At 36.1% G+C, this 18917-nt stretch overlaps 3 protein-coding genes across 3 annotated transcripts; 1 reads left to right on the forward strand and 2 right to left on the reverse strand.

The window, feature by feature from the left end:
- Positions 1-83: 83 nt before the first annotated feature.
- LOC131791091 (5-demethoxyubiquinone hydroxylase, mitochondrial) lies at positions 84-4691 on the reverse strand. The gene is made up of 6 exons (XM_059108408.2): positions 4494-4691; positions 3539-3653; positions 2886-2970; positions 2303-2360; positions 1905-1973; positions 84-1619 (listed from the first exon to the last, which is right to left on the reverse strand). Exons 1-6 carry the CDS (start codon positions 4683-4685, stop codon positions 1542-1544), a joined length of 597 nt encoding a protein of 198 aa, XP_058964391.1. The 5' UTR covers positions 4686-4691; the 3' UTR covers positions 84-1541.
- A 69-nt stretch (positions 4692-4760) lies between these two features.
- Positions 4761-11152, forward strand: LOC131791089 (gamma-glutamyl hydrolase). The gene is made up of 8 exons (XM_059108407.2): positions 4761-5025; positions 5412-5523; positions 6480-6530; positions 7222-7448; positions 7975-8081; positions 8839-8932; positions 9236-9373; positions 9820-11152. The coding sequence occupies exons 1-8, from the start codon at positions 4893-4895 to the stop codon at positions 9939-9941; spliced, it is 984 nt and encodes a 327-aa protein (XP_058964390.2). The 5' UTR covers positions 4761-4892; the 3' UTR covers positions 9942-11152.
- A 5648-nt stretch (positions 11153-16800) lies between these two features.
- On the reverse strand, positions 16801-18563 carry LOC131791055 (uncharacterized). The gene has a single exon (XM_059108370.2). It carries the CDS (start codon positions 18300-18302, stop codon positions 17652-17654), a length of 651 nt encoding a protein of 216 aa, XP_058964353.1. The 5' UTR covers positions 18303-18563; the 3' UTR covers positions 16801-17651.
- Positions 18564-18917: the final 354 nt, after the last annotated feature.

Raw genomic sequence — 18917 nt, forward strand, 5'->3', positions numbered from 1 at the left:
ATAAATCTACCAAGTAAGTTCCCTAAAAACTTGTCTTTGGTTTTATACAAAACCAACAAAATCACCAAAGATGCTACGCAAGACAACCTGTGTTGTTTTATGAATAAAAATTAATTTTATTAGTATGTTTGATGGTTGTAAGTGATATCAACACTGAAGCTTTAAGTGCTCAAGTTTAGGGAAAGATTTTACATGGGTTTTGAATTTATGACTTTCTCTATCCACTGCACTAATAAATTTCTAGCAGGAACAGTTACACTGAAACAACCTTTTACCTTTAAACCCTTTTACATGTAATATTGACTAAGATCTAACTTCTCCTTTCACTGCTACTGCTGAATCACACCTTGAGGTCATGAGAATAAAGGAAATGATCATCAGCTTAAGTAAGACGCTCATGATTTTTAAACAAATTGTCCTTGTCAGTACCATAGGAAATGTATAGTCCTAGAGAATAGTTAGGAGAATATATATACAGATCATAGGGTAAGAGAGGTGAAGCAATTATTTCAGAAAGGAATTGTGACTATTTCCTTCTGGAATGAGAAAACCCATTTTTGAACATTTTTCCACAATCACAAGAAATTTTATTAACTATTAAATAAAGATTCTTTACATCTTAGCATAGTGTAACTACTTCAAGGCTTCGACTCTGACTAGCATGTGATTAAGCGCACTGTGACTCAGTAAGACACAGAGAATAATTAGATGTTCATTTTCAACCCCAAAAAAATATTCTTTGCTAAATTATCTTTCTTTGGACAAATAACAAAGAAGAGTGAAAGATTAAATTGACTCTCAGTCTTGCTAATTTTCTTTATTGACAAGGGACAAGTACAACAAGTACAACAGTGAAGTCACCAGTCAACAAACATTAACCATTTAACTCCCATGAGTGACCAAGACAGAATTTCTCCCTACAATATCAATACAATATCAACCAGATAAGTGATGAGAATAAAGAAAAATATCAATTTGGGGATAATTAGTTGATCTAATACTAAATTCTTTGAACTAACATAAGAATTGTATGGCTGGCAGTAAGGAGAATTAAAAATTGGATCTGGGAGTAAAAGGGTTAAATAACTCAGTCTGGAAACCCTCAGAAGAATGTCAGCACAGATGGAAAATGACTACTGGATTACAAATGGAAACCACAGTTTTGAGCTGCTGTAGGCATCATATAAGATGCTTAACCCTATAGTATTTTTTTACATTTAGCAACCTGCCTACTATATTTAAAGCAAATCTTGACTTTTCCTAGTATTTCCTTTGAATGCAATTCTCTTGGACTTTAAACATGTACACATCACTTTCAATTTACTTGGAGCTGCATGCTAGTGTAAGCTTCTGTTGAAAATCTCACATCCCTTGATACCAGCCTTCATGGTCACTTGTCTTTTCAAAGAAGAGGTGTCTATAAGGAAAGCATGATGGCCAGTATCCAAGTGAATAACTTACAAAGAGAGAAGCTTAACCATTTCTCAGAGATAATAAAACTGAGGAGAAGTAAGAACTTCAATAAGTAGTTCTTTGTGATGCTATATCCTCTCTGATAACCATATAGCTGCTTTACAACCTGTCTGTATGGCTGTGGATAATGCTTGGTACATCGGTGCCTGAAGAAAATTTAACAAGCATAAAACAGAAAAGCATAATTAACCTATGACATAAAAGATTGGTTTTCAATAGCTACCTTTAGTTTTACTCTCCTAAACTCTACGTATGGTAACAATTTTAAAATTCTAAGTAAGGCCAAGTAACACCAAATCCTGCTGCCTTTTTTATCACAGTACTGTGGCTTTGACACTAATTCCCCACATTGATTTTTTAAACAATATGGATACCGACAAAGAAACAAATAAACCCTGCAAACTCTGGTACACCATATATCAGCAGCTTACCTTTTCAGCATCATGTTCCTCCCCGATGTGGAGATGTTCTAACTCTTCATCACGAAACTTTTGTATTGTCTAAAATTCACAAAGGTTTATATAATGAAATAACTTTATTTAATTCAGTTTTCCAAAAATATTAATGAGATTCTCCAGGCTAGAAGCAAACCAGAAATATATACCATGTTTATTTTGGCAGCAACCACTTTCTTTTTCTAGATCATTAGTGTCATTGATATTGAGAAAAATTGTTTCGTGGTTCTGCTTTCTTAACATCTCACTACTGTTCAGAAAATTATTTAACTCAAGAGAATTGAACTAAAAAATTAGGTTTTTTTTGGCAGGGAAAGAAAACATTGCTACCTAGTAATAAATAGAAGTTCAGTAAACAAGGAATTCCAACTTACATCTAATAAATCTTTAGTTTCATCTGTCACCCCCTCTACTAGCAGCTCTCTCAGTTGACTGAAATTGAAGCAAACTATTTTTCAGAGATAAAATTACATGTGCCTATTCAATTTTTCATTTTAACCAGTTATAGTTATTTTATTGTTGAATGCTGTTATATGCACATTAGAGTATGTGTTGTGAATTTCAAGGCACTAATTAAATAAAACTTCAGAGGTCAGCCATTAAATTTTTCTTAAATGAAATTCAGTGTATTTCTTCAAGATATAGAAATGCAAAGCTTTTTTTAAGGTTGAATTTTACTCCAACAAAAACACATTTCAGGACAGTAATTACATCCCATCCACATAAGAGTCCTAGAGTGTGCAGACTACACAAGAATGAATTTTGGTTTACGACACCAAATTCTCTATGCACCCATAAACAACTCAGCCAAAAACAAAATCTGTGGCAGTTACAGGAAATGACTATTTATGACTAAATACTGGGAGTTAAACAGGTCTAGCAACCAAAACTAAAACCCAAATATTTTAAGAAGGGAGTAATTAGCTGCCATTAGTGACAGAATATAATGCAGCTCACTTGTCGTAATGTTCACTGATCACTTCTTCCACAGCTACAGTACAAGCCATGGCAGCTTCCTTCCCAAGTAGAGCAGTTCCTGCTCCTACATACAAAGTATAAAATTAACCAAGGATGAGCCAACGAAAATAAGAATCTGAAGGTGCTAGCTACCCATACTTAAGTTTATGAATCAGTTTTGCACCTCACAAAACAGTTAAGGTACAAGTCTCACAGGCAATTGAGTCTGGTTCAAATGAAGCACAATTTTTTCTGCCTTGAGCAGCAATTTGTTTTGAAAACCTCTCCACCTCCCTGCCAATATTAGTTAGAAGAGACCACTTCTTTTTCCCTTTGTAGGAAAATTATCTGAGCCAGCATGAAACACACAGATTTAGTTTAACATTAGGCCTGAATATTCAGCCTGAATAACCACTTACATTTTGGCAAAAAAATAAACCCAACTTTCGCATATAAATAGTTCCTTCCTTTTGGAGAGAAACAGGGCTCAAATTAAGAGAACAAAGAGAATGAAGCTGATAATTGTACTTAAAAAGAGAAAACACATAATTGATATTATTACTCTTTATATATTTAAATAATCATGAAAGGTTTGTGACTAATTTGTAGGTTTCTGGACAGTTAAATATTTCTAACACTTACATCAACTATACCTAAAACATATCCTGCTATATTCCACAGAGGTATCAGAGCTGTGGGCCTGACTCTTCTCTCAGCCACAATCTGCTCAAACTTTTTAAGGTGTTCCTTTTCCTGATCCCACATATGCTACCAATTTTTTAAAAGAATAATTAAAGTTATTATTTTTCAACATACTGGTCAGTATGTGTACTAAGACTAATTGTGTATCAGTTGATATGTTGCAATCAGCAACTATTATTACCTTACTACAAACAAAATAACATTAGATAAAAACAAATGCTGCCACTTGTTTATGCACACAAAACGATTGTATTATAATTACATAATCTACTGCATTCTACATATTTTTTTTGAAGGGGATTTTACCCAGTGTGATCCATTAACAGAGGAATCCATGCCCTTGTTGGCATGTACATTCCACTCTATAGATAGGCCAATATTTTCCTACGTTGTGTCAAAAAAACTCAATTTCTGTATCGAGGATGTCTCGTGGAATATCATCATAGGCTTAAAAGACAACCTGGCCTAAATAAGGATCACACAGAAATGTCAAAACGTGGTAGTTGGACGGATGGTCTGTACAGTAGCCCTTTGATAAGTGGGGAGGGATTTTCCGTAGGAGAGATGACCGAAAGCCGTCTAGACATACAAATCCCATACGGCTTAGGGTAAAATTTCCGCACAGCCCCATACTATTGTAAAACAAATCTGTTTTCCCAATGGCAATGTATTGTTTTTGTCATTGTTTTCTCTGTCTAAGAACTGAATGCACAATGTAGTATGGGGCTGTGCGGAAATTTTACCCGGCTTTGAAATAACACTTATTTTGAAGAACCTGTTTCAAAACTTTTGTATTAAAAATAAGTAAACAAAGGTGCAAAAGTTTCCGATCATACCTGCCCCGTAAGCTTTTGAGAACATCGACAGAAAATCAGAAAAATTAAGCCCAAGAAGTCTGAGATCTACCTGGATGGTTGGTCCTACGCTAGTTTTTCCGAGAACTGCCATCTGCCCAGCATATATTCGATCAGCTCCCAGTTCTCCTGCATGGTCTACGCGAATTATTCTGTCAATATGCGATCTTGGTCTTGTTACACGCGTTCTTGTGGCCTGAGAGCAAAGACATCTTCTGGAAACTCTCAGCACCGGTGCCGCCATCTTCAATCTCGCTCGAAGCGCGGAGATTGGTAACCAAGGTTGGACCTAGTCAATCACTGTTGCCTAAGTCACGAAGGAAGCATGTGATGCGTTCTAACAGTTATTTGAGTATTTATCCTGGGGCGATTTTGGCTGTACTTGCACTTATTGGTTTTGCTTAGCAGATCATTGGAAGTTCGTCGGTGTCGATTGGGAAGCGTGTAGAAGATGCAGCTTATTACGACAGTTGTGTTCGCTATTAGCTTGCTAAGTGTCCCAGGCGAGACTCGACCTTGGGTCCACAGCTCGTTGCAAGAAAATCCATTATCTTCCGACATAAAAACAGATCGGCCCATCATAGGTGAGTCATACATATGATCGTGTTGTGAGATTTAATTTTTCTTTAAGAGGAGATCCGAGGTAACCAAAGCCCCGAAAATCACGCAGTTGCCTTCAGTGTTATTGTTTTACCGTAAGTTTGCAACGAGGGATCTAATTATATCTAACGAAAATACAATTACTTTGGTGTTTATCCTTCTCAGTAGGAGAAAGTCAAAGAGCTGTTTTGAATTTTTTTCAAAGTGGTCTTTGAAAAAATTAACAAGCTAGAGAAGTGATTTTACTTCATTCTTTTTCCTGCTGAGGCTAATTGATATGTCACTTGAAATTATTAAATATTTTTCTGCATATGACATCAGAATCCAGTCTTGCATTTATTTTTATTGTGTTTTGTTTTACTGTTGAAAGGAATTCTGGCCCAAAACACAGATGGCTATGTCCAGACTTTTGGGCCAACATACATTGTTGCCTCTTACATCAAGTACATAGAGTCTGCTGGAGGAAGAGTTGTACCAATTCGGTATCCTTTAACACAAGTGTAATATTCTGCAATTTATTTTTAGCTCGCAAAGTGATTGGTTAGATTGAATATGCACTTTTTGGATTAAAATTGACAGCTGTAGACCAAGTTCAGTCTATTGTGAAGTGTAAAACCTTAGCAGAGAGTAGGTAGGTAGGTGAGAAGGTACTTTATTTCTTCCACATTACACTCACGAGTTTAAGACTGGTTTAAATGTGAACATGCTATAGGATAGGCCTGAAAAGGGCTGTTGTCGGTTGGAAACAGCGGATATTTCAGCACATCAAAATGAGGTCATTCTGAGAGTCAAAGGGTATTGTTTTTAAAGATTTTAGATATATGAAAATTCACATATTTGCACTGCGGTGGAAAGATGAAATTAAGGGATCCTTGCAGCTAAGAACACTCCTGAAACGAGTAGTCGTAAATAGGACCTGAAAAAAATTCAGGCCTGTTTGGGATTTGAACCCATGACCTCTGCGATACCGGTGCAGCGCTTTACTGTATTGTTTTTGTCGGTTAATTGTCTTATTGGTAGTCTGGTCTGTGAAATAGTTAATTAATAAGTAATGGTTTTCAATTGTATTTGATCAGTTTCCTTTTGGTTATTAATAAGCAGAGCTTGGTTTTTGAATGTCTTTTCCAGCCATCTTTTTCCCTCCACTTTCTCCTTATTTTACACATGTTGTAGAATTTTGCATATTTGTCATACCACAATGCATAATTCATTCTTGATTAATTGAGGGGAAATTAATATGGTTTTATGAACAATCCCAAGATCAAAATATCCTTGGTAATCATGAAATTTGTGTTAATTTCATTTGAATTATTCAGCTTCTGAGAAGTCGTGATTGTAAAATGGGACATGTCATGGAGTATTAGAGGCTGTTAAATTATCAATAAGTGTCATTATAATTTATATTGTGAGAAGGCTGTTTTTTATTAACTAATGGCAGAAACAACTTGACTGAGGATCAGTTAGAAGATTTGTTTAAGTCAATCAATGGGTGAGATGACTAAAAGAAGTCTTAATTTTAACATAGTGTGCACTCATCTGGTAGCCACAAATTGTTGAACAATTTTAAATTAATTGAGATTGTTGGATGAAAGCAGTGTGAAGTTAACCCATGAACTGGAAGACATTTTTGGAACAATCTCATATTTTTGAAAACATATTGTGCCACATCCGAGCAACTATTGCATGAAATAAATTTACCTGAGGATGTAAATTTAAGATATCCATACTTATGTGACAATAAAAAACGCTTGGCTAGGTTAGGCACATCTTGTGGCTCAAAGCCTGGTTTGATCTAAAATTCTCCCATCAATTTCAGTTTGTTTCAGATCATGATAATTATCAATACAAGACAAAGAAAAATTAAAACCAAAGTAGTTTTAAAAATTTTAAATCAAACGAATATGTGAACAACAGCAAATTTGATAAATATTTATGACTAATTTTCTCTTAATCCTTTAATACCCATAAGTGGCCAAGACAGAATTTTGTGTTACAATATCAATACAATGTCAACCAGATAAGTGATGAGAATAAAGAAAATTATCAATTAGGGGATAATTAGTTGATCCAATACTAAATTCTCTGAACTAACATTATAAGAATTATATGGTTGACAGTAAGAAGAATTACAAATTTGATCTGGGAGTTAAAGGGTTAATGTGTTTTCTTTTTGGATATAGCGTCTTATTTCCAGGTGGTGGAGCAGATATATATGACTCGCCATACTCAAGAACAGGCAATATAATCTTTAATCTGGCAAAGAAGGCCAATGATGCTGGAGATGTCTTTCCACTCTGGGGAACTTGCTTGGGATTTCAGTTTCTCAGTGTTCAAGGAGCCGGTGGAAGAAAGATTACATCAGATGTGGATGGTCAAGATTTTAGTGTTCCTTTGAATCTCAGTGAAGGTTAGAATTTAAACAACATTTTATTATTATTATTATTATCATTATTATTATTATTATTATTATTATTTTAGCAGGACTTTTAGGACGCTAGATTTTTATTTAGAGAAAAGATATAGAATATTGCATTTTATTTATTACTACTATTTAATGTTTTTATCGTTGTTGGTTCATGTTGAAACCATGGCAGATTTTAAAGAGGAATTAGTGAAAAGATGTTAAATATTGGTAGTGATTGCTAATAGTAATAGTAATAATAATTAGTAGAGAAACATTTTTGTGGATTATAGTTCAAGAGATATTGAGACATTATGATTTTTTCTTTTCTTTCTAACAGATGTTAAGGTACAAATTTAATTCTTTTTAAGTGAAGCACTGTACATAGGTCTTTTTTATGAGTATTGAATAAAGATTTTGTTATGATTTAAAAAAAAAAAAATTATTATTATTATTATTATTATTATTACAAGAAATTCAAGTGGTGTTTTCAGTATTAGATCTTGAGTCCTTTCCTCTCTTATATTTCTAGGTTACAAATCTAGTCGCCTTTTAGGATCTGCACCTGAAAACATTATAACTTACCTGAAAACAGACAATGTTACTTATAACCATCACAGGGAGTGTATATCTACAGAGGCAAGTATATATTTTAGGTTGGATTGTTCGTAGATTAGAGGGCTAATCACATACAAAGGCTACATAAGGGTGATTAAAACACCTATGGTTACCATGTATCCCTCTTGCTCTAAAACTGGTAAATTTTTTACCATTTGGGTTTGGTTTGGGTCTTGATTTTGTTTTTTTTTTTTTAATTTGAAATTTTTCTTTAATGAGTAACTAGTTTGACTCTGAAAAAAAAAAAAAAAACAGGGAGAAATCAGTTGCTTTGGTCTAAAACAGGATAAGGGTTCCTGGAAGCATGCTAAGTATTTTCAACACTGATTTTCTCCTTACAAATTTGAATAAATTGTTGATTAAATAAGTGAAAAATTAAATTATTTTATGAAAATCATCAATTACTCATTCTCATACTATTACATTGGCAATATATTTTTAGTCTGGCTTTATGTAAAGGGGTTAATAGCACATCCAAGATGATTTTGGATTATGCATGATGTTTCCCATTCAAGCTCTCTGCTACACTTGGTTTCTTACCTTACCAAGGTCAGCTCTGAATGGTAACCAACTGTGTGCCCCCTTACTTGCAATATTTCTGTCACCTTATCTTTTCAACCTCTTTATGTTATTCTTTCCCTGTCTGCTTTTTTGTACTTGACCTGAAAAGCCCACCTGAAATATCAGTCTACTGCCTGATATTATCATGATTATGTGTGACAGTAGGACAAAGAGTTTTCTTTTGAAAGATAGTGACGTCACAATATTATCATTTTAGACATATTCACAAGATGAGCAGTTAAAGAAGTTCTACAATTGTCTATCAACCAACAGAGGCAAGAAAGGAAAGGAGTTTGTATCAACAATTGAAGGTAGGGCTTTCCCGACAGGTTAACAGTATCCATTTATACTCCTGCATGGAGAGAGGCACTGTGTTAGACAATTGTCTTGCTCAAAATACAGAACACAATGACTGGCTAGGCCTCCAAACACGGATGTCTCTAGCATGGTCTAGCATGCTTACTGTGAGGCTGTAGATGCTCCCATGCTAAAAATTAAACCATCCCATTTCTGTGGCCACTCAATAAAAGTTTGACTGTACATCCTCCATGTATGGATATTTTCATGGGCTACCATATTAAAGGTCTCTTATCAGTATTTCTCATCTTCCAAAGCATATGATTATCCATTTTATGGTACACAATGGCATCCTGAAAAGAACTCTTTTGAATGGACCCTTCATGAGGCCATAAATCATTCTGAAGAAGCAGTAGCAGTTACACAGTATGTGGCAGATTTTTTTGTCAACCAAGGTAAGTGCCCTACTCACACAATATGATTGGCATTATTCATTCCCCATTTCTATGTATAATTACTTCTTCCTTGCATCACCTAACCCCACATTTATGCAGTCTTGGACAACAGAGTGAATCATTCCTTTTGAGTTCCCCTTAAAAGGCCAAATTTTCAGCAAGAAAGGTGTGTGAGATTTGCCATGTGTCTGGGGTCTGGGACAACAAAAAAGTAATTGACTCTCTTGTGTGGATTCAAGCCTCAGCTAATAAGATTTCTTCCTAAAGAGAAATTACTGTATGTATAATCCTCCCTATTTTGCCTCTTGAGAAAAGACAACCTTGGAGGCAGGGTTGTCTCAACTACCTGACACCACATAAAACCAGTTGGAAATATTCCAAGGCTCTCTGTACCCAAAGGGTGATAGACATTTGGCTTAGATATTAAATCATGATTCCGTTCTCAGCTCGTCTAAGTGGACACAGATTTCCAAGCAAGGAGGAAGAAGATGCTGCGTTGATTTACCACGACAATCCAATCTACTGTAAACCGGAATTAACACACTTTGAGCAGTGCTACATTTTCTAGAGGCGCCTAATGGCTTGTGGCTTGTGCATCATCAAACCAAGGAGGTTTTGAATGTGTGTCCAACACGAGCTAAAGTAATCACTGTGGAATCATTTTAGTGTTGGTTTCTTTAATTAATCAGATGCAAGACCATAAAAACTAGTAAATCTTGAATGGGTCATATATGTTAAAGGGCGCCTTTCGATCGAGTGGTGATGCACTAAACTATAAGTAATTGCATGGGCCAATAATAAAGAAGAGAAATATGATAGAAGCCAGCGATAATTCAAAGCGACTACATAAAATGTATGTAAGGCACAAGAAAAAGTGACAGAGTCGAGTTGGTTTATATTTACTTTAAATTTGCTTTTGATTGAGAGGGTGTACCGAGATTTGTCTATACGCTAAAAATGTTTATTTTATAATATGTTCATTGTTTCTATGGTCACCGTGGTAGGACCATTTGGAATTTAATTCGGCCAGTAATTATTAAGTGATCACAGAAAATTTGATAACTGCGAAAAAAGGGTCCGGTTTGTTTATTCCGAGTTTGATAACTCACCGAATTGGACGGCACAAAGTCCTGTTTTTATCTCATTAAAACTATGACAACAAATAGAAGGGAAATACTTGTTGGTTAAACTTATTCATTAAAAAATAATTTCCAGAATTTGTCCTATTTTCCATGTTTAAAATGAAGTTTATGATGCATAGACTGTCTCGTTGTTAGTTTGATGCGCACACTGTGCTATTTCTCTTGATACACCTTCAATATCCAATAAAATTCGAGAATTTTTGTTAGTTTTGATTACCATGAAGGTAAACCATTGTGGCGAGCTCCGGCTACAAGTAAGAAATGACATTTTCTTTTAAGTGGACACTAATGAGGCTTTAATTGGGAAGATCGCTTTTCAATTGAGTGTCATAGAACTAGACCCCAGGTGATTGCATAGTTTTGATTATGGGTAGGGGTTGGGTTTTATAAAGTTATATAACGTGACATACTATGGCTGAGTTAGGTTAAACAGAGTAACTTACAAAGTGCCATACCAAAATTGTGGTGAAATCATGTGCATTTACCGGCGAAATAGAATAATATTTTGTACGCTGTTGGGCGTGTTTTATATGAAGAGAATCGGAAGCTTAAGCCATTGACGCGGATCGCAACCCTTTAGCTGGGTTGCGGTTGAATGTAATTTGTATGTTGTTTGCGAATAAATATGAATAATTTTCTTTCCTTTTTATTGTGAAAGGCGGAAAATATCACGAGGGAGTATTACACCAATTTTATGGATTCTAAAATTTACGCGTAAAACCCCTTCGAATTGACGACGAGCATGTGCCACCTTACGTGATTACGATATATGATGTGTTGTTTCGACTAATAATCACGTGTCCCTCAGCCCAAGAGCAGGTTCTGCGTCACAAGCGTTAGGTCGCGAAGCCTGCGGGAGGTCCTCGAGCTGTCTGGCTCTCACTTCTCGAGCCAGACCCCCCAGCGGGAGGGCGCGATTTTTCTCGTGGACTTCGCTAGAAGCTCGCGTGATGTTGGTGCAGCAGCGTGTATGCTCACATGAAAAATTAGGAACCTATTTTGTAAAAACTGCCCTGAAATATTAAGCCTGACTTTAAAACTTTTGCCTCCATCATGCGCAATTTCCATGATTGTAATTTTGGTCAGCCTCGAAAGAGGTGGAACTTACAATCGATTTTTTTACACCTCCACTTGCTTGTAAATTACAGGGATGAATCCATCAGAGTCAGAAAAATGGAGCTCGATGGAGCCCTACGTTTTGAACTGATTTACTCTGTAGAGTGGCCTCAATCACCAGTCACTAGGTCCACAATCTACGCGCTTTACTATGAATCTGAATTCGCAATAGGGGTTTTCGCTTTCCTTTCCCTTTTTTTGCTTTCGCATTACACACAACATAAAAGTTCGTCTGTTTTGATAACGAAACATCGAAAATGCCTCTGATTAATGCGGTGGTGCTTGTTTTGAGTACTTGTATGCTGAATGTTGTAATTGATACTCGGCCTCAGTTTCTGACTTATCCAAGACACTCTTTGTACTTATATACACTCCAAGAGAAGACACTCTCTCCTAAAGAGAAAACAGATCGGCCCATTATAGATAAGTCAAGATTTTATTATTTTAATTTTTCTCAATTCTAAATTGTCTATCACTCAAGAATGTTGCAAATTGATTAAAATTACAAAAATGTAACTAGACCCAGATGAAAAAACACTTCTGTTGATAAGCAAGCGGTTTTAACAGGTTTATTTACTTCAATCAACAAAAGCTTTACATCTCTCGTTTGAAAAGTGTTCTGACAAACATGGAGGTATCTTTCGTGGTCTCCGCAAAATAATTTTCTTCTATCACGTTTAACGCTTCCTTGGAAAGATTGACAAAACGCCAGGCAGCCATTTCGAAATTTAGCGTTCCTGCTTAATCACCTCGCGCGAGGAAAAACGTGTCACTATTTGGTTCCATTCTTTCCTGTGGAAAAAAGACACCATCACTTAGTTCAAACTATACACTAGTGAATTGTGCTTTGGAGCCACTAATAGCAAATGTATTAAACCGAAATATATTCTCTGTCTGTTGAGACAGTTTTGCAGCGTTCAGTGCCCAGATGAACACATGTCGTGGTTTTCTCATGCTGGATGTTAGTTTAAAAGTACCTGCTCGCTGTTGTGTAGTTGGACTGATTTCAACACGTTCCTTCAAATAGAACCAAGTGTGTGGTTTCAAATAATTCTGCAAAAACATCTGTTCACCTCTTGCATTAAACATCACCTTTGGTACCCATAAGACAAACCTGGTGACAAGGTATCTCCCAGGAACTCCACCAGCTACGAAAAGGTATTTATCCATATGACAATGTATGGAGTTTTGAGAAGTTTAACGAAACAAAATTACCAGATGAAGATGACTTTTAAAGAACGTTAAATGATGAGCATATATCTGATGAGCGATATGAACATGTAAAAAAGGTATGGAAGATGTCTAATATCAAATCAATCGGAGAATATCATGATCTATATCTTGAATCAGATGTTCTTCGATTATCGGAAGTGTTTGAAAACTTTAGAAACAAATGTTTGCAAAATTACAAGCCAGATCCATGCCATTACTTGACACCTCCTGGACTGTCATGGAATGCTGTGTTGAAGATGACCGACATCAAACTGGAATTAATGACAGAAATTGATATGTTTTTATTTATTGAAAAAGGTATATGGGGTGGAATCAGTTATATTACTAACAGATATGGAAAACTAATAATAAACATATGAAAACCATAACAAAGATGAACCATCAAAGTATATTATGTATGTAGATGCCAATAACTTGTACGGATATGCCATGAAAGGTGGTCAAAGAAGAGCCACAGGTTCAATCTGGTCTGTGAAGGTCTTAAATATCGAAAAATCACTTGTGAATAAAGGTGAGCCTATTCTCTACTATCTTAAAGATGGACTAAGGTGTGGTTTCGTCAGAGAAGAGCTTGAGATTGTTCCTCCTCGAAATGAGTTACCTCCTAAAGGAATTCGCTGATTTGAGAAAAAACTATTAAAAATGCATCAAGACCCCCGTCGTTCAAGAGAATAATATTCACATTCTCTTCAGAACTCGCGAGTGAGACATTGTTAACCTGTGTAAAAAATTCAAGTTGCCTTGAAATCAAGGTTGTTTTGAAAATGGGTCAGAAGTGTTTTTTTTTAAATCAAGGTTGAAATCAACCTTGATTTCGAGATTAAAAAATTCATGAGTTGCCTTGAAATCAAGGTTGTTTAAAAATGCACCATGACCCGCTTTGTATATCTACTGGCATTAATAATTGTGTTTTTGTTTATTTCGCCATTTTAATCGGTAATGTAACCTCTATACTATTCTACAGACCTTGATCCTTGCCCACTCCTCCCCAATGGTCTTGATCCTTGCCCACTCCTCCCCAGTCTGCAAGTTTTGTGGTGGTACATTGTCCATCTACATTTACACAATCCTTGTCAATAACCTGATAATTCTCAAGGCAAACCTCATATCCAGATGAGCTGATTATGGTCTGGGAATTTCAACAGGTCTTTGTGTATACATATATATTTTTTTGCAAACTGCTGAGCAGTTTTTTTCTTTTTCTTTTATCCTGACTTCTGACGAAAGCACAAAGTTCTCGTAAAATAATTGTTGTTGAGTCAGTGATTTAACATTTTTTTTTGCTACAATGTGTCTCATTCTTTCAGAGCAATCCTTGCCAAAACACAGAACGCAACATGAAGACTTTCGGGCGAACTTACTTTAGCGCCGGTTACATCAAGTACATAGAATCTGCAGGATTCCTAATAGTCTCCAAACAACTGGTTGCGCTAAAAAACCGAACCAGTATTACACATCACAATCGGCCGAAACAGCTCGCTTGTTCAACTCCCTGCTCTAAGTAATGAAATAAATAGAGCTGTCAGTCGATAATGGGTTTCCAAGAATTTACTAGAAAATGTACTCAATTAATAGAACTATAGCCACTAATTTTGTCGATATACGCGCCACTCACCTTTTAAAATTTTTTGGCAGCTTCTGACGCAAATAAAGAGCAGACGTTTTTCACTTAATAACGAATATGTAATGTATGTCAAGAACTACAGCTGCTTGAACCATTTTGTCTATCATTTTTAGATTTTATTCGTTTATGTCGTTCATGTAATTCATTGACTTCTGAAATATGTATTAAGTAGAAATGATAAATATAGCCAAGATTGAAGAATATTATTTGTTTAATACAGAAAAATACTTGATATATGAAGTACAAAAGGAAAAAAGGACAAAATGTTGACAAGTAACGTTGAGATTTAATTGCCACATGAAATTCCCAATTTTTCGAGAAATATTCAGCTATTTTCAGATTTGTTATTTGCGTAATACAGAGTGACCACTCTTTAGTGCCCAAATTGTGTTAATTTTTATGCTAATGCTTCACTTTGTTACGTTATTATTTTTATTTCAGTTTTGGTAATAATATTTTTTAATATCTTACCTGACTTCTCCGCGAACATTTTCTTTCTACTCTATCACGTTTGCAAACAATTTATTTTGTCTTTTCAGACTCTGCAAACAATTTTTGTAAATATTTCTCATACCCCCTCCAAAAAATAACGGTCCGTCCCTTAATTTTTTTGCTAGTGAGACAAAAAAATATATCACCCTTTTCAATTTCACTTAGTGGGTAGTTGACCGTATATAGTTCATACACAACTATAAACGAACGTCCCAGTAAAAATCATACAAGAGTCCTCGTATAAAAAACGAGCTCTTGTTCTTGCGCCAAGCATAATTGCTTGCATAATTTCTTTCTAGCATACGATTATCCGATCTTCGTTGTGCAGTGGCATCCTGAAAGAAACGCCTTTGAATGACCTACAAAGGCGGCCATAAATCACTCTAAAGAAGCGACATTGATTACTCAATATGTGGCGGATTTTTTTGTAAACCAAGGTAACGAGTTTTTTTTTGCTCAATGCAGCGCCCTTTGCAGCCCTTTCAGCCCCTCTTATTAAAAAATGCGCTTCTAGTGTTGTTCCACGAAACTGTGTCCTGCTATTTGGAATAGAAAGCCTCCATCCTTAATCCATCCCACAATTCTCCGCGAAATTGATATCCTTGTATTCGAACAACGTAAGGCCTTCGAAGGGTGCAAGCACGTCGGTTTCGTTAGTTGTGCTAATTATTCTCGATAATTATGGGTCATCAAGCCTTTATCGATAAATGAAAATTCTAACTCAAAGATTACTCACGCAGTAAGCATTTTAAAGAACGAAGAAGATTGAGGTAGATTAAATAAAAACTTCGTGTTCATCTTTTAGCTGTCACTTTATTGCGGCGAGACGTGACTTCTGGCCCAAAATGTTAAAAGTTGTTTTGAAATATCAGAAATAGTTAATTGAATACATAGAGGGTGGTGTACCTGTGGTTTAGGGATTGAAGTATATGGTTCCTTTTTCAGCTCGTCTGAATGGGCACAGATTTCCAAGCAAGGAAGAAGTTGCCGCCTTGATTAACCAGCATACTCCAGTCTACTGTGAACCGGACAGAACACACTTTGGGCAAAGTTATATTCTCTAGAGGCGGCTTTTGACTGGCAGATCATCGAGTGCTAAAGCGCTTATGACATGGGTCAAGGTAAATGATCGAAAAAAATTTAAAGTTGAGAGCAATTTTGAACAGAGTTTGGTAAAATAAAATGGTCACACTCTGGTTTTGCTATTCCAGAAAACTCGCGCCACGCTTTCACAACCCACCACCGCATTGCCACATTTTTCTTTAAATGGCTATGTCATACTCTGTTAATGCACTGGTCACAACTGAAACCCAAATGGCAAGTTTCAGCCTCTAACAGCTCACTAATATTGTTATGTTAGTGAAAAATATGTGCGTTATCGAATAATTGTAAGGTCAATGTAGATGGATATTGACTACAAGTGTTCATTCGACTTCTTTCCGGTCCATTGAACCCATCATAGAGGACATGGGCTGATAATTCAGCCTTGCTGACCGAAAAAGCTTGTTCAGTAGGGGACTTATCACATGGACAACTATTAATATTTCGATTTCGCATGCACAGAACAGGGAAGATAGTCCTCTCTTGCCCGCTCATTAGTTAATCAGAAAACAGGAATCCGTCTGCTCTTGTGATTATTCTGTTGAGACAACTGGAATTGCTTTTTCGTGACAAAAGCCACAAGCTAGTCAGCGTGAACAAAACCGTTCCTCTTCCACTCCTTGCCAATTTTGCCCTATTTCCTTTCTTTCCATTTGGGTGTATACCACTACTCAGGGTGCATCACGCATGCACCAACTGATTACAATAATAACCTTTATTTTCTTTTCTAGAGAAAAAAACACAATCGTATACATACGACAACTTCAATGAAAAATGTTATTCATTTGTGTCATAAATAATTTATAGTCTTAACAATCAAAATAAATACACTTTGGCAGAGTGCAAGGCTGAAATAATTATTGTTAGCAAAGCAGCAATTCGAACACGATACATAATATTAAAAAAACCGTTCTCGATAAAATAAACGCCATTTTGTAAAGCGAACCGACGAAAAGGGTGCTGCTTAACAAGTAATTTTTTGACCTAGTGTCTGAGTTTACCGGCACGCTGATATAATTATCAGAAGTATTCCAAACAAACAATAAATTGCATTAAGTTAACTCGTTTCGTTAAAAGATGGTATTAGTTAATAAATAGCCTTTCATTTCTTGATATAATCAATTTCGCCACCGAGGAAAAGCCTTGGTAAAGAGTTCACGGCAACAAAGTCACGGGATTTCAAAACGATAACTATTATCACAAACGTAAACATTAGAATATCCACAACGTAAGTGTTGAAGTTTCCTCAAAAGTCAAAACTTGGCAGATGCGATAACTTGGCGATAAGTTACCTTAATATCCGTTTCCTTCAACTGATGAAAATGAACGGTTAGTGAAAAGTTAAAGAGTCGAATCGTTTGGCTAAATCATGTTCGCATCGTGGTGAATGTAAAGTACACTTCCAGCGAACCAATTAATTGGAAACTTTCGTAGATCGAAAATTAATCCGCATGACAATAAATAAACGGTACTTCGATGACAGTACAAGATTTAACGAATAAATTTCTTGTTGAGTCAAAGTACTTTTATAAAAGACCATTCTAAACAATAACTAGTTTGCGCCGAACATCTATGCCAAAATATTGTTGGCCGAGTTACTTCTCGAAGCCGCCAATTTTCTTTGTCGCTGGCCGCTCTTTAAGTTTTTAATGTCAGATTTCCACTGTGCTATCAAGTCCGATAAAACACGCAGACCCTCTAAAATGCCATCTCCACATTCAGCCGAGGTCGGTTGCAGATGCCACAAATGATTAGAACTGAGATTATGAAGCGATAATTTAGTTAAAATCTCCATTGGGGCTGACGCGTTCGGTAAATCTTGTTTGTTCGCGAATATCAAAATCGGTGCTCCGTTTATTTGAGCGGAGTTAACAAGATTGAATAGTTCTTCCTTCGCCTCCTCTATTCTATCCTCATTTGCACTATCAACAACGAAAATAATTGCGTCCGTTTTCCGCACGTATGCCTTCCAAAGCGGACGTAGATGTTCTTTTCCGCTCACATCCCAAATTTTAAACCTTAAGTCTTTAGACGGTCGAACAGTTTCTACATTAAACCCTGGAGTCGGAACAATTCTTTCCTTCCAGTCTTTCCACTTACTTCGATACAAAATGGCAGTTTTTCCACTCTTGTCGAGTCCCAACATGACCACATGAAATGGTCTCCGAAACTTTATTCTTGGTCGAAAGCGACGGACGGAAACTATTACCGCATTTCCCATTATCCGTTCCGTACTCCTCAATCGTGTTAAAATATCGCGATATTCAAAATAGAGGTCACACTAGTTGCTCTGTACGAACTTTGAGAAGTAATTCGCCGCCTTCTCTCTGTTTCAACGGAAAGTCACTTGGCAATAATGCCAAATTAGGCGAAAGAAATGTTTGAAACCGAAATTCGTGCGTTAGTTTCGCATCAGCACGGGAGTGTACAACAAGTTTTCGTCAATTTCCACATCTGTGCGTACTTAATATAAACGAACCTGCTTTAATATGCAAATTTCCCTAATCTTGTGTATTTGTCAAATGAGCGTCTGATTGGTTCGTGGATAGAGGCAAAATTTGTTCATTATGAGTGGACAAGGCCTGAACAAGAAAGCTCTCAAGGGTCGCAAGGCAATAAACAATTAATTTACGCAATATTTCGCGGGAATTTCTGCACTCTGTTTACTATTTCCGTATGGCATGTCACGCCACAACAAATGTACGCATGACATTTACTTCATAATGAAGTAAACCTGTCTGATGCGAATTGGTTCGTTTAAGTACATGACCGAGGGCATTGCAATTATCTTAATTAGTCACTATTGATGATCATCATCTCATCGGAGAACAATGAA

Source organism: Pocillopora verrucosa, chromosome 8, assembly GCF_036669915.1.
Source record: "Pocillopora verrucosa isolate sample1 chromosome 8, ASM3666991v2, whole genome shotgun sequence".
Lineage (NCBI taxonomy): Eukaryota > Metazoa > Cnidaria > Anthozoa > Scleractinia > Pocilloporidae > Pocillopora > Pocillopora verrucosa.